Here is a 15,252-nt window from a genome sequence, read left to right as displayed (position 1 = left end):
TATAGCATTTACAATGATGTTGGTGGTGAATGAGAGCATCTTCATAATAATAATAATACTAATAATGATAAAAATATAATAATAATAATAATAATAATAATAATAATAATAATAAAAAGGAGAAGTTTTTTACTATTTACTTACTGTTTGATCCTCAAGTACGATGAGCATATACTTTTTCTCAGGCGTTCCAATAACGTTTTTTGGTTCGTTTTTCTTAATGACATGAACTGTACAACTCCAGCCCATAGTTTTTGTGTCAATATCAATTAAGTTTATGATAGATTAGGGAGTTAGGAGTAACTAAAATGTGTAGATTATAGAGGAATATAATGAGAACTACAACATTACATACAAGGATACAAGTATAGATGAACAGATTATACAATAGATATATTTACATAACGATATTGACGTTATACTAATTAATGAGTGTACCATTATTGATTTTTTTTAAACTGTAATCATTATGAGTACAAATACAAATAATAGAATTAGCATGATAATATTTTGACAATCATACCTATAAAATGTCAAGTAGATGGTGTGTTGCAAAATATGTTAGGTTTAGTTTTGGGTGAATACCAGTGAGAAGGGGAGGGGTTTATATACTGTTGTTTTGGGTAAAATAATGGTTTAGTTAGGAATCTATACAAAATTGTATTATAGAATCCTATTAAGACTTCAATATTCTAATTTTAAGTTAGTAATCTATACTGAATTGTATTATAGAATATTGCCAATTTGTTTGAAAACTGCAATAAAGAAACAAATTGCCTAAAGAATTTAATGTTAAACTTCCGTTATATTTAACATTGCCTAAAGAATTTAATGTTAAACTTCCGTTATATTTAACAGAAAGAATTTGGTAAAATTATAAACTTCCGTTATATTTAACAGAAAGAATTTGGTAAAATTATAAAAGATTAGGATATATTAGGAATTTAATTGGAGGTTGCACAATAAGAAGAACACAAAGTACAATATGTTATAGCAGACTATTACACCAACATTTTTTTAGTTCCAGTTAGGGGTCTAACATTATTGGCTCTTATTATAAGTGTAGATTGTTAATATGTTATTTAGTTAATATATTTAGTATTTACTGTTAATATTTATTGTTAAGTAGGTAAATGAATATTTTAACTCATTCTGCTAGATTGATATATAAATATATAATAGCATATGTATTAATTGTTGAATATATGTGTACTTTCAGTTATTTGGTAACCGATCAAAACCAACGGTCAGTTACAGTATTTCATTCGGTCAGTTCCGGTCGGTTATGACAGTCAAAATCCATGGTTGGTTATTTGTTTTTTTTGGTCAGTCGGTTGCTCACCACTAAACAAACCTATTTAAATTTAAAACTATTTAAATTTTATGAAAATATCCTTTTTTAGTTTTTTTACATTTATCATTTTATCAAAAAACTAATTTTACCAAACACTTTTAAGCATAACAACTCAACAACTCTTTAATTTTCAACTGAGCAAATTGTCATTTTGGTCCACTGACTATAGGGGTCATCTTAATTGCAATCCACAACTTTAAAAAGTGTTAATTGCATACCCTGACTATTAAATTTTTGTCAATTTTGGTCACTCAGGCAATTGCCGGTCAAATTCGCCGGAATTTCCTAAACCCTAAAATAATGAAGGGTATTTTAGTAATTTCACATGTATGTTCTTCTTCTCCGGCACTATACATCAACCAGTCACTGTATAACCAAAATCCTAAGGAAAATTTTAGCTTTATGGCTTTTTAAAAGTCACCATTAGAAGGAAAGCTCTGCATTTTGTTACGGTAGAGCTCTGCATTAGAAATTTTAGTTTAAAACCATTAAAAGTCACTATATGTAAAGCTCCGCACCTGTCCTGTGTTTGAAGTCAATAGGAAAAAGGAAAGAAATTACGGTAGTCAGACGATGCATTTTGTTAGTCTCCGAGTACGTCGTTGGGTCGAATAGTTAGCTCAGCTCGAAGGTGGAGAACTCCATTGATGAAGTAAATGCTATCGTCGGCTATAAATGCAGGCCAAGGTATACTAAACAAGTTCCTGCACCCAACGGCCTTTGGTCACCAGTGACCTTATCCCCGACGAGACCACAACAGCTACATCAGTGGTCCGTCGGAAAAGTCATTTTGGTTCGCCGGAAAAGAAGAAGAAAGGAGGGATTCGCCGGAGAAGAAGGAAAAAGATGTGAAATGACTAAAATACCCTCATTATTTTAGGTTTTAGGATTTTCCGGCGAATTTGACCGGTAAATTGGCCGGAGTGACCAAAATTGACAAAAATTGAATAGTCAGGGTATGCAATTAACACTTTTAAAAATCGTACACTGCAATTAAGAGAACCCTTAGGCCTTCTCCAATAGTTAGAAATTTGGTGTAGATTTTGAGGAGATTTTGTGAGCGTGATTAGGAAAGAGAAAATGAGGTGGAAGAAAAACTGCAAGCGCCCGCCCAACTGCGCCTCACTTCTTCATCCAATGGGACTACATTACTGTTCCAAAATCTCTTCCTCCTGCAAGGTATGCTGACACTCTCTCTCTTCCTTCTCTCCCTTCCACCTCAACCTACTTTTCTTAAAAAATGTGAAAGATCCCCTTATTGGGGAAGGCCTTATAGTCAGTAGACCAAAATGACAATTTGGTCTTTTCAACTTCTACATTATAACTTTTCAAACTTTTAGTTACTCCAAAATAGAAAACACAAAATAGCATAGCCCTAAATCCCCTAATCCATTCATTCCCTCGCTTCTGGCTTCTGCGCGTCTGCTTCTCCGCGTCTGCTTCTCCATTCCACCATTCCACCATTCCACCGCTTACAGACGACGTACGACGGTTCTCCGGTCTCTACGACTCTGCCCCTCATTGCCTCACGCTCACAGCTCACTGCCCCTCAGTCCCTCGACACTTCTCCCTCGTCTACGGTCTCTCTGCCCAAGGCTTATGTTTGCTGGCTTGCTGCAACAGAATTACAGCGACAGGTTTGTTATTCAGGACTTGAAATTGTTAAAACTGCAGTTATAAACATTTGTAGAGTTTTACTTCTATCAGATTTTCTATGCTTTAGTTGATCAAACACTTTTTGGAGAGCAGCCGTCCCCAGTCAGAGAAATATTTGTAATATTTCTGTGATTTTATCAGATTGTAAATTTTTGTACGGTCGAAATGTCAATTGGTTTTTCGACCTTGCTAATTGTTACGGAGAAATTCTCAGTTTCTGTAGAATCATATGCGTCTTGCCCGTGGATGAGTGAATGGAGAAGAAGACAATGATGCAATCAAACCCTAGCTCTAAGAGTAGCATGAGATGTTCCCATTGCGCTGGTCCTCTTTCCAATGAAATGGTAAATTCTTGCAAAATTTCTCTTCATTTATTCCTTTTGCAGCATAAATTTTTCATGAAATTTTGATGTAGTATTCTGATAATCTGTCAGGAGACTAGCGAGTGGACAGTTCCACCTTTGATCAGAGACAGCTTTTCTATGGTACTAATTTACCATTATATACATGCGTGTATACAGCCCTAGTTTATATCTCTTATTTGATTAATTTTTTTTTTTCTTTTTGTTTATGTTATGATTTTATTGTACTGGGATGAGCTAGATTGGTACTGCTGTTGGCGGCACAACAAGTGCATTTTATGGCTTCAACCATGGTAATGATGCTCACCATGTAACTTTGTTGTTACTATCTTCATCTAGCTTATGACTACAGTGATCACTTAGGTGTTATTAAACATCATTTTCCAATTTGTTAATTTTATTGGTTGTATATGATCTGATGGATGTTATGTGAATTCAGTTGTCAAGGTAACAAAAATTGATCCTAGACACATAAGAAGCAAAAGGTGATCAGGATATATGTTATCATTAAACTATTAAAGTATCGTTATTAGTATTGTCACTTATAGTTGATTCAAGTAGGAAACAGGGACCTACTTTTATTATAAGCAATAAAATAACTAGTTAGAGAATGAGGGCAGGGCAAAATTGAGTATGCTTGATTTATGTAAATTTAAATGCAATACAATGAAAATTTCCTTGTAGTTCTACAATTGGTTTGAGGAAAATTCTGGCAAACCTTGATGTGGGATATACTCCCCACTATACATTGGCTTTACTGGTTATTTTAGGCATCTCTTTAGAGTATGCTTTGAGCTATGTATTTGCAACTCTATATTTAAAATTAAGTTGTAGGTTTCTAGCCAAAACTTTATAGTTATATTGGTTTCATGGTGAGCTGGGATTACCGGATTATAGCTCCATAGTATTTTGTGCAGAATTGAGGATGTGTTTACACTGTTGAATGTATCAAATTCTTTTGGATCACCAAATTGTTAGAAAATATTTTGAGTTGTGTGGTTGATGCTCTTATTATGAATTTCTTTTGGACCATATCTCTTTATCTAAGAATATTTATTTGAATATCTGAATATCACACATCTTCTGTGTTCTACTTGAAGGATTGTGGTTTCTATACAATCTTCATCTCTATTCTCTACTAATAAGGATTATGAATTTTACACTGATTTTTAATGTTTTTATCTCATCTTTTTATGACCTTCCAGTGATGCCTATTGTTCGAAGATGGATTAAAGGCCCAATGTGGTTACATTTCCTTGTTGGGGTAAACTTTTTCAGTCTGCCAGTTATTTTTTTCAGTGTTATCAAGGCGTCGCCTAGGCGTCTGGGCGGTCGACAACGACCGCCTAATCTGCTCGCCTCGCCTAGAACAAAACGGCCGGCGAAGTCGCCGGAAACAACCGCACGCGCCGGCGCGTGACGGCGGAGCAGTTCGGAGATGGTGGCGCGTGACGGCGCGTGAGCCCTCCGATGGCGACCGGACTTCTTTTCGTGGTGTCGCCGCTGCTCCCTAAACCTAGCCCAAGCACTGACTTTTACCTCCGATCCCAGTTTAGAGGTTGAAAGCTGGATATTCTATATTTTCCCTGTACATATGTAGTCTGATTTTTCTATGCCTCTGTGTGTATATATATACATACATAGAAAGAAGGACTCAAAAAGAAAAAAAGAAAAAGAAAGGACTCTTGAGCTGCCCAATATAGTGCAAGTCTCAAGGAACAAGTCTCAATGAACTTTTGGGTTGCCCAATGCAATACAAGTTTCAAGGAATATTAATATGGCATTTGACATTTAATATTAATTGGTGTAAATCTGAATATATATATTACTCATCGCCTAGGCAACGCCTAGGCGGTCGACGGCATCTCGCCTAAAAAGTCCGCCTTGATAACCTTGATTTTTTTCACCTCTTTCTGACTTGACATATAGCACAGTTTCTCTCCCTGCATTCTGACGTGCTGTCATTTCTTGCCCTCCATTGCCTGGGGAAACATTGTTATCCTCTGGGAGTGATAATCTTTATGTTGAGTGTCTGTGGGGGGGGGGGGGGGGGGGGGGGAAGGGTATTTGTGTTGGCAAGATATGGGCTCCATTAATAATAACCCTCAATTACTTTTTGGTAGGAATATCAAATATGGTTCATTTCCTGCTGTGGGAACGAAGACTTAGTCAAGTTTTCTTTGTTTTTGTTTTTAACTTTCTGTTCTAGGTTTCTTTGTTTTTATTTTTAACTTTCTGTTCTAGTATAATTTAAAGTTCATCTTTGCTTCCCTGTGATTCTTTTGGTACAGTCGAAGAATTCTTCTGATGCATTATTTCGTGGTTGCAGGCTCCACCTGTTATTGTTTTCTCATCGGCATGTGCAGGATTGGCAGGTAATAAGTTGCTTTTTCCACAATTGCAAGTTTTAGTAGTTGGCTTGTTTACATTTCCTAAACGTCTTATATTGAGTTAAATTTATTCCTATTTAATCAAATCCCTCAGTCACATGGATTTGTTTGGTGGGGATGGGTACTATAAGTAAAGGCAAAAGTAAATAAATAAAATGAGGGGTTTATGTTAAAAAGAACATTTTCATTGACACTAGATTCGAAGTTAAAGCCTCCTTTGGACTCTGACATGAATGTTGGACTCCTCTGTATATTTTTCCTCAAACACTGTAGAACTCAAGTAACATTCCCCCAGGACTGCTGAGATTCCAAAGACATCTACTTCATTTTGAGGACCACAAAACTGATCCACTGTTGCATTTGCTTGCATCATACTATCATCAAATTTGAACTAGTTAAGGTTTGGACCAAAAGCTTGCAAGCTGGCAGTCTTTAGCCTTTTGTATATAAAAAAGATATGGGGTAAATATTTATTTGTATAATAATATCATTATAAAACTGCATTGGCCTAAACTATTGCCTTTCTCATCCTTTGGAATTAAGATGAAATATGACAAACTTGAATTTTAGCCTCATTAAAAAATATTGACTTTGACTGAAGTCAGCCCAGCACTAGTCTTTACGTTTCCACTGTCCACTTCAATGTTCCCTATCTGACTTGATGTACATTGGTAATAAACCTGCCTACAGGTGGTGCTGTTCCAGCACTTGCACAACTTGCATCATCTTCATACCATGCTGCCATCTCATCTTCCACGTTACAGCCTCCATCCTCGCAGGACGAGAAGATTAACAAGTCCCGACCATCCTCCACTCTAAAACATTGACTGTGAGTGATAGGCAAAGGACTTTTTGGCACATCAGTCTCCTGAGAATCTTGCCCACTATCAATGCAGTCAGCTATAGGGTTTCCATTGCATCAGATGACCTCTGCCCCATTTAGGTGGTGTACCGAGCTCGCAGGACACTTTATATTGGTACCTAATTTTGTTTTAGGTATTATTCTTTTTGTGTTTTGCAGTCAAAAAAAGTGCATAGTGATGCTTTTATGGGACCTGCAAGTTATGTGTAAATGTAAATTGCAACCACAGGTTTGAAGCTATTGTTGTGATTTAATAGGCATGTGATTTTTTGGGTGGTGTTTAGAGTGCATTGACTGAACTCAACTGCTTCAGTCTGAAATGCTAATTAATTTATTCAGCATCTTTATTCTTTTGTTCGATCAGGTTGGGTAAGCAATGGCTGGATGGAGGGTGCACTGCATTGATTAATGCTTCATTTGCACGCTTTGAATATAATGATGCAAATGCTTGTGTTTGTTAATGATATCTTTTACTTTCTTTGGAATATAGTGAGCGACGAAGAAACAAGGTTCTTCATTCCCCTTGGTATAGAACCTCTTCCGAATCTCATTTTTTTTTAAATACAAAATTCTTTAGTTCTTGTGTATCTCAAGACTGCTAACTAGTGTGTGTTGCCAACTTGCGAATTATTATTATTATTATTATTGTTGTTGTTCTTGTTCTTGTTATACAAGAGCATTTTAAGTAAGGGTCACACTTGTGTGAGACCAAGATTCGTGAGACGGATCGGATCGGGTTGAACTAACATGCAAATGTCATACTTATATACACAAATGTCATACTTATATGCTCAAATGTAATACTAATTAGGAATATAAATTTTGTCACTTATAAGGAAAAATGTAATATTTTTGAAGAAAAATGTATAGTACTCCATAATAATTTTGTATTTTGATGTAAAAGTATTATATTTTTCATCAAAAGTATTACATTTTCTATAATAAGTAATGTTTCCCTTAAAAGGAAAAATATAATACTTTTGAGGAAAAATGTAATACTTTTAAACATGATTGAGGTAGGCGCTAGGCGTTAGTCGGGCGGTAGACTAATGCCTATGCGGTCTAGGCGGCGCCTAGGCGGTACCTAGGCGGCGACATATAAAAACAAAAAAATAATTCATGTGTGTGGGTGTATTTCATATATTATATATATATTATATATTATATATATGTCTCTTACTTCTCTTACTTACATAAATAAATAAATTTAAACATATATAAATATAATAATAAAATTAACGAGGTTGACTCGCTCGAGTTAACTCGGCTAACTCTGCCGAGTTGGGCAAGTTAATTCAGTCAAATACGGCCTAGTCGGCTGCCAACTCGGCCCAGTCAACCGAGTTAGGCTCTAGGTGGCCGGCCACCTAGGCGGACGCCTAGGGAGCAATTCGCCTCGGTCTAGGAACGCCTGGGCGGGGATTTTTGCAACAGTACTTTTAAATCGAAATGTAAAAGTATTATATTTTCCTTTAAAAAAGTATTATTATTATTATTATTATTTTTGAGAATAAAGGATTAGTGCATTAAATCACGTCCAAGAATGTCAACCAGAAAAGATGGGGGAATGTCAAGCCATTTCCCGCAACCTGACTCAGAAAAGGTCTCCCTAGCAACAGTGTGGGTGGCACAATTTGCAGATCGCTTTATAAAAAAGAACTCAATATCGTCAATCTCATATGCTAATTCTCTAATATCATCTAGTAAATAACCAAAAGCAGAGTTAAAAGAGGGGGTTCTAATAGCATGATAAACAACATGGGAATCCATTTCAACATCAACGTTTCCCATACCCGTGTCCTTTAGCTAAATAAGAGTTTCCCGAAGACTTATAGCCTCGGTTTCTTTGACCATGTAATTCCCTAGCTTACACACATTCTTGTGCTAATAGCAACATCTGTGTTCAATTTAATTCTTCCTGGCGACGTCTTAGCCCATTGAGTTTGAAATGCACATGCAGCAGCCTGGTGGTGGTCATCATTCGCAAATCTCCAATTCTCCAGAAATTCAAGGGCCCTTTGAATAGTTGTATTTAGATCAAAGGTAAGACCCTTTCATACACTGTCATTTCTGTTGTTCCACAAACCCCAACAAACCATTGCAAACTTAGTGAGCAAATCATCATGTAAGACACTAAGGACGTTAAAAAACCACTCACTAACATTAGTGGCAGCAAAACCTGGTGAGATCGGCATTCCTAACACTGCCCACACATGGATCACTTCACGACAGTTAGCAAACAAATGCGTGGCTGTTTCATCCTCTTCCCTGCACATGTGACATATTAATGAACATGCAACATGCTTCGATATTAAGGCATCCCTGGTTGGAAGATATGAAGAGGCAAATTGCCAATAGAAATTCTTCACCTTCGGCGGAATATGTAAGTTCCAAATCCTATGCTAAGGTCGACCATCGGCAACCACCATGGTAAGGGATTTATAGCAACTTTTAACCGTATAGTCTCCCTTTTGGCTCCAATTTCAGACCCACTGATCTCACGGCTTCCGTATGCTGAGAGGAATGTTCAAAATCAGATTAGGATCAGGTTGGTTAAAAATATCCTTTACAGAATCCACATCCCACCCCGTACCTTGCTCGTTTAGTAAAGAAGAGACGGGAGCTTCACACATTCATGCAATTCTGTCTGAACGTATGGATTCTCATCCTCAGGCAACCAAGGATCCAAACCAATTACAGTGTCACTGCCATTGTCAATACTCTGCCGGCATACCCTTCCAAATATAAGAGGGATTGCTACCCTCTTTTGCATAAAAAAAAAAAAGAACATTTCGTGTAGTAACATGCCTTATAGACACGAGCAACAAGAGATGAAGCTAAGGCATAGTAACTAGTCTACAAACTTGCTTACCAAGTAGAGCTTTATTCATTATAAGTAACAAAAATTTTAATCCTGATTAGTATTATATTTGAGCATATATAAGTATGACATTTGTATGTATAAGTACCACATTTTCACGTTGACTCGATCCGACCCGAACTGTCTCACGGTAAGACGGCCTCACACAAGTTTTTGCCTTTTAAGTAAATATAGACTTTTTATAAATAGTACCAAACTTCTTTAAATATAAGAAACTTTTTTTTTAAACACTCATTATTCTTTACAAAGGTAATATCTGTTTTATACATGATTTTTCAAAAAAATAAATAAATATATAGAACACTTAAACATAATTTTTTCCAAATAAAACAAAATTTCTAGGAATAAGGGTCAAATAGGCCACTGAACTACACACTAAAATGCAATAAGGTCATCGAACTCAAAAATAATGCAATTGGGTCCCTGAACTACACAAAATCATGCAATTTGATCCAAAATGACTTGTTTTTACCTGCTTTGCCGGTTACCAGTTTTAAAAATAATATTTTAAAATAATTTTAAATAAAATAATTAATTAAAATTTAAAAAAATTTAAAAAAAATTAAAACAATTCCGGCCGGAGATGAATCGTCTTTGGCCGGAATTGTTTTTTTTTTTTAAATATATTTTAATTTTAATTAATTATTATATTTAAAAATTATTTTAAAATATTATTTTTAAAATTGGTAACCGGCAAAGCAGGTAAAACAAGTCATTTTGGATCAAATTGCATGATTTTGTGTAGTTCAGGGACCCAATTGCATTGTTTTTGAGTTCGATGACCTAATTGCATTTTGGTGTGTAGTTCAGTGGCCTATTTGACCCTTATTCCAAATTTCTATAATCATGGTCAAAATACCTTACAAACACTATCTTTATCTTGGACTAAACTTTGATGCCTTTAGGAAGTCTAGCCCAAACTATTGCCTAGGTATGAGGTCAGGCAAATTATTGTGTGGACTAGATACATTTTTATTATATTAAAAGTAAATTATTTTTGTAATGAAGGTACATTATTTTATAATATATATATATAATAATGTATTTTCAGTAGTATTTTATATAAAAAATAATGTATTTTTAGTATATTAAAAATATAATTTTTATTTATAATTCACCCAGTTGTGTGGATAATGGTTCATGTCATAATGGGTGGTCCTCTTCGACCTACCAAACAACATGTGTGTATGAAAAAGTGAATAAAAACCTAAGAAACATTGAAGCATTATACTAATTGGGAGCTCCGATAATGTTTTCCCTAGAGCCCCTTTCTTTGCATGCGCATGCTGCCCTTCACTATTCCCTATTCCTTAATTATTTCCTTCTAGGAATTATAAGTAGCTAGGTAACTTCACTTATAAATACACCCCTTCTACTCTAACTTCTTAGCCGCCCACCCCCTCTTAGATTCCAATTCCCAACCAACGTAACATCTATACAATGCCTTCCACTGCCTCTTTGGGTTCCTCACGGTCCCTTCTCACCAAAGAGAACACCAGCACCTATCTCGGAAAAAGAAAGTTTTCGCCGGCCGAGGATGTTTTCCATCAAACGGCGGCGGCGGATATACTTAAACAAGAAGAGGATGGGGGGAATCAGATTCCTAAGACCAAGATCGTTTGCACGCTGGGCCCCGCGTCGCGATCAGTGGAGATGATCGGGAAACTCCTGAATGCCGGCATGAGCGTCGCTCGCTTCAACTTCTCCCATGGTTCCCATGAATACCACCAGGAAACCCTAGATAACCTCCGACTTGCCATCAAAAATACTGGTATTCCTTGCGCCGTCATGTTGGATACTAAGGTACGTACGTATCTACTTTTTATTGTTTGTTACTTGGTGATCGAGTCACTGTAACCGTCCAGATATTAGAGATCCAATTCAGACCTTTCCATTTAGTATATGGGATTCAAATCACATATATATTTTAAGGGTCACACTCGGGTAAGATGGGTCGGATCGGGTCAAAGCACCATGCAAATATCATACTTATATGTGCAAATGTCATACTTATATGCTCAAACATAACACTAATCAATAAGAGAAAAAGTAATATATTTTTCATAATAGGTAATGTTGACAAGTGCCCTTATAAGCAAATATAATACTTTTAAATCGAAATGTAAAAGTATTGTATTTTTCCTTAGTAATAAAAATTTTATTCCTGATTAGTATTACATTTGAGAATATAAATATAATATTTGTGCATATAAGTGTTACATCTACATCTTGACCCGACCCAACGGTCTCACACAAATTTTTGCTATATTTTAATATTTACAGTGAGATTCGAACTCCCACACCTTGTTACTTTGTTAATTATATGCATTATTATAATCAATCGACACCTAATTAATATTAATATAATTTTATAGCAAAAAAAACAAACAATTAATTAATGGCATGCAATGCAGGGTCCAGAGATAAGAACAGGGTTCCTGAAAGATGGGAAGCCAATCCAACTGAAGAAAGGCCAAGAAATTACCCTAACCACAGACTATACCGTTGATGGTGACGACACCCTCATCTCTATCTCCTATCATAAACTCGCCACTGACGTTTCTCCGGGAAGCACCATCCTCTGCTCCGACGGCACCCTCACACTAACCGTCTTGAACTGCGACAAGGACTCCGGCCTAGTGCGGTGTCGCTGCGAGAACAGCGCTGTGTTGGGTGAACGGAAGAACGTGAATCTCCCCGGCGTGGTCGTCGATCTTCCCACGCTGACCGCGAAAGACAAGAAGGATATCCTGGGATGGGGTGTGCCTAATAAGGTTGATATTATTGCGTTGTCTTTTGTGCGTAAAGGGTCTGATGTTGTGATGGTTAGGGAGCTCCTAGGCCCCGAGAATGCGAAGAATATTGTGTTGATGTCTAAGGTTGAGAATGAAGAAGGAGTTTGTAATTTGGAGGAGATCTTGGCGAGTTCCGATGCTTTCATGGTGGCTAGGGGCGATTTGGGGATGGAAATTCCGATCGAGAAGATATTTGTTGCGCAGAAGGTTATGATACGTAAGTGCAACGCGCTGGGTAAGGCGGTGGTGACGGCCACGCAGATGCTGGAATCAATGATCAAATGCCCGCGCCCCACTAGAGCTGAGGCTACTGACGTTGCCAATGCGGTGATCGACGGCACTGATTGCGTCATGCTCAGCGGTGAGACCGCCGCGGGGGATTACGCTGAGGAGGCCGTTAGAACCATGGCCAAGATCTGCTTGGAAGCCGAGAAGTGCCTCGATTACGCCCAGATTTTCAAGAAAGCTTTGGAGAATTCGCCGTTGCCGATGAATCCGCTGGAAAGCCTGGCCTGCGCCGCCGTACAGACGGCGAATTCCGCTAAAGCGGCGATGGTTTTGGTCCTCAGCAAGGACGGCAACGCTGCCAAATTGTTAGCTAAGTATAGACCTAGTATGCCGATTCTGTCGGCATTGATCGGCGACGATGCTCCGGCCGGGCATGGGCTCATATACCGGGGAATTCTGCCGGTTTCGATCTCGGAATTGAAAGGCAACGGAGGAGGAGAAGATGAGGTGACCGCGGCAGCCATTGGATACGGAAAGGAAAAGCAGCTCTGCCACGCCGGTGACACCGTGGTGGTGACTTCGCCGGAAAACGGTGTGATCAATGTACTGACTATCAACTAGAAGACGAGAATGATGAAATTAACCGACGGTAGAAAGAGCTGAGCTTATCGATTTTTTTGAAAAGAAAATTTGAATTTACTTTAGAATATTGGAAATTTAGATATGATGAAGGACTTGTTTGGTTTCTAATTAATTCAACTTTTTTTGGAAGGCATAATTCTCAGTATAGGAGCGGATTAAAGATTAAATGAGGACATTTCTCAGATCAGAAGTGTGGATTACCCATGAATTTTGTTATAATGTGTATGATTTTTTTATTTTTTTTTAAAGTTTGTTTTTTTTTTTTTTGTTTTGTTTATTTTCGCAGCTTTGCTTCTTTTGAGCTCATTTGTTGCTATGGAGTTCCTAGGTTTGTCCTGTTTGTTTGTTTTTTTTTTTTTTTTTTTTTTNTTTTTTTATTTTTTTTTAAAGTTTGTTTTTTTTTTTTTTTTTTTTTTTTTTTTTTTTTTTTTTTTTTTTTTTGTTTTGTTTTGTTATTCTTTTGTTTCTGACGTGTAGTATTGCGTTTAGGATTTGGCCATTCATGGTTTTGTGTCCAGGTTTTATTTTTTTTATTCCCATTTTATTACGTATTTTTGCTCTGGGGTATGGCATTAATGATTCTGGCCTACTGTCGAGTTTTTGATCCGTGAAGTGTGCATTTTTGTTAAATGTATTTGTGCATTCGTGACATATTTGTCCAGTTCTTTTTTTCTTTAATTTTTTGTGCGCTATTATCGTTTTTTTTTTTGCGTTTTCTTTAGAAATGTGCATTGTTCTTTTATGTTCTTGTGTTCTGGAAATAGTCATTGTTTATTGTCGTAATTTATTTTTTTGGGAGGATGATTTGTTATCAAGGCATTCAAGGGTGTGTTAATAGGATACTAGCCAAGGAGACCGGGAGAGTAGCGATGCGGACAAGAGAGACAAGGGGAAGCGTAGGGTCAAGGAGGTGGCAGAAAGTGAGCCGGTCTGGGAGGACAGTGAAGGGTGGTGCAGAGTACGTAGTTTAAGTGGTCAGACCAATCAAGGCCTCAAGGGTAGCTGGACGAGTATGTGAGGCGAATGGAGGGAGGAACCAGGATGATGTGGAGTTGTGGACGAGTGGTTGGAGGAACCAGACAGATGACGTCGAGCGAATGGATGGAGGAATCAATTAGTCGGAGCCGAGAAGATAAAGGAGTCTAGTGGGCGAAGACGAGCGGGAGAAGTAGTTGACCAAACATGACTTAGGGCGTTGAGTAATCCAAGATCAGGTCATTAATGAGCCATTAAAGAAGAGTTAATAACAATGATGGAGTGGATTGTTGTCGGAGGCAGATCCACGCGGGAAAAGTGGAGCCAATAACAATGGCTGGGAGTTAAGGCATTTATTGTATTCATTATTGTAACAATAGCACCTACGGTTAGAACAATGGCGGGGAGTTAAGGCATTTATTGTATATATATTTTTTTTTTTTGAGAAAAAGGCATTTATTGTATTAATTATTGTAACAATAGCACTGACCGTTAGACTCGGTTGGACATGTATATAAGCATGAGAAAGACCCTATAAAAAGGGTTGACAATTTTAGAATATACACGAGAGAATTTGTGAGCAAGCTCTCTGTGAACTTTTCCGGTAGTGTTGGTCACCGGCTTATTGTCCTTTGGTCAAAAAACCAACAACCAACATCTCTTTGAATTCCTATTCCATAACCCTACTTTTGCCCATCAAGCGCTAATGCCGCTAACTAGGACTATGTCTTGTATTCCTATAAATATATCATTTTCATGTACTCCTAATACATCGTAAATAATATATATTTATCTTTTTGTAAGATTTATTCATAATACTAATTGCACAAACAAATTTAAATGGTAGCTACTTCATCTTCTTATCTCACTATCTGAGCAATGGGCAGCGACGATGGAGTTTGGCAGTTGGCCAAAAATTAAAGAGCCACTCTCCTCTGGGGTTGAAGAGCACCGTTTTCCATAGCCTTTACTCCCGCTCTACTGCGATGAAGACCTCACTAACCTCACTTACTCCGACGTTGACGTACTGGTGAGAACGCTTTCCACCTCAATTCAAAATATCTCTTACCCGATTTTCGAGAAATTGATACACAGTTGTCCTATAAA

At 37.2% G+C, this 15,252-nt stretch overlaps 2 protein-coding genes across 3 annotated transcripts; both read left to right on the top strand.

Moving 5' to 3' along the window:
• Positions 1–2,729: 2,729 nt before the first annotated feature.
• On the top strand, positions 2,730–7,211 carry LOC115998234. 2 transcript variants are annotated; one of them, XR_004093854.1, is made up of 8 exons: positions 2,730–2,991; positions 3,225–3,354; positions 3,445–3,495; positions 3,614–3,665; positions 4,578–4,636; positions 5,702–5,747; positions 6,453–6,758; positions 6,989–7,211. XR_004093854.1 is itself a non-coding variant. In XM_031237734.1 (7 exons), exons 2-7 carry the CDS (start codon positions 3,265–3,267, stop codon positions 6,587–6,589), a joined length of 435 nt encoding a protein of 144 aa, XP_031093594.1. In that variant the 5' UTR covers positions 2,730–2,991; positions 3,225–3,264; the 3' UTR covers positions 6,590–6,974. The 2 variants fall into 2 exon arrangements, 1 of the variants encoding a protein (XP_031093594.1); XM_031237734.1 differs by lacking the exon at positions 6,989–7,211 and having other exon boundaries at positions 6,453–6,974.
• A 3,712-nt stretch (positions 7,212–10,923) lies between these two features.
• On the top strand, positions 10,924–13,354 carry LOC116000089 (probable pyruvate kinase, cytosolic isozyme). The gene is made up of 2 exons (XM_031240108.1): positions 10,924–11,308; positions 11,920–13,354. The coding sequence occupies exons 1-2, from the start codon at positions 10,946–10,948 to the stop codon at positions 13,147–13,149; spliced, it is 1,593 nt and encodes a 530-aa protein (XP_031095968.1). The 5' UTR covers positions 10,924–10,945; the 3' UTR covers positions 13,150–13,354.
• Positions 13,355–15,252: the final 1,898 nt, after the last annotated feature.

Source organism: Ipomoea triloba, chromosome 12 (assembly GCF_003576645.1).
Source record: "Ipomoea triloba cultivar NCNSP0323 chromosome 12, ASM357664v1".
Lineage (NCBI taxonomy): Eukaryota > Viridiplantae > Streptophyta > Magnoliopsida > Solanales > Convolvulaceae > Ipomoea > Ipomoea triloba.
The sequence above is the reverse complement of the archived record's forward strand: the minus strand, read 5'-3'. Positions and strand labels throughout refer to the sequence as shown.

Coding starts and splice junctions, on each gene's coding strand:
- LOC116000089 (XM_031240108.1), top strand. CDS start 10,946: ATGCCTTCCACTGCCTCTTTGGGTTCCTCACGGTCCCTTCTCACCAAA. Junction 11,309..11,919: donor CCGTCATGTTGGATACTAAG/GTACGTACGTAT, acceptor CATGCAATGCAG/GGTCCAGAGATAAGAACAGG.
- LOC115998234 (XM_031237734.1), top strand. CDS start 3,265: ATGGAGAAGAAGACAATGATGCAATCAAACCCTAGCTCTAAGAGTAGC. Junction 4,637..5,701: donor GGTTACATTTCCTTGTTGGG/GTAAACTTTTTC, acceptor TCGTGGTTGCAG/GCTCCACCTGTTATTGTTTT. Junction 5,748..6,452: donor GGCATGTGCAGGATTGGCAG/GTAATAAGTTGC, acceptor ACCTGCCTACAG/GTGGTGCTGTTCCAGCACTT.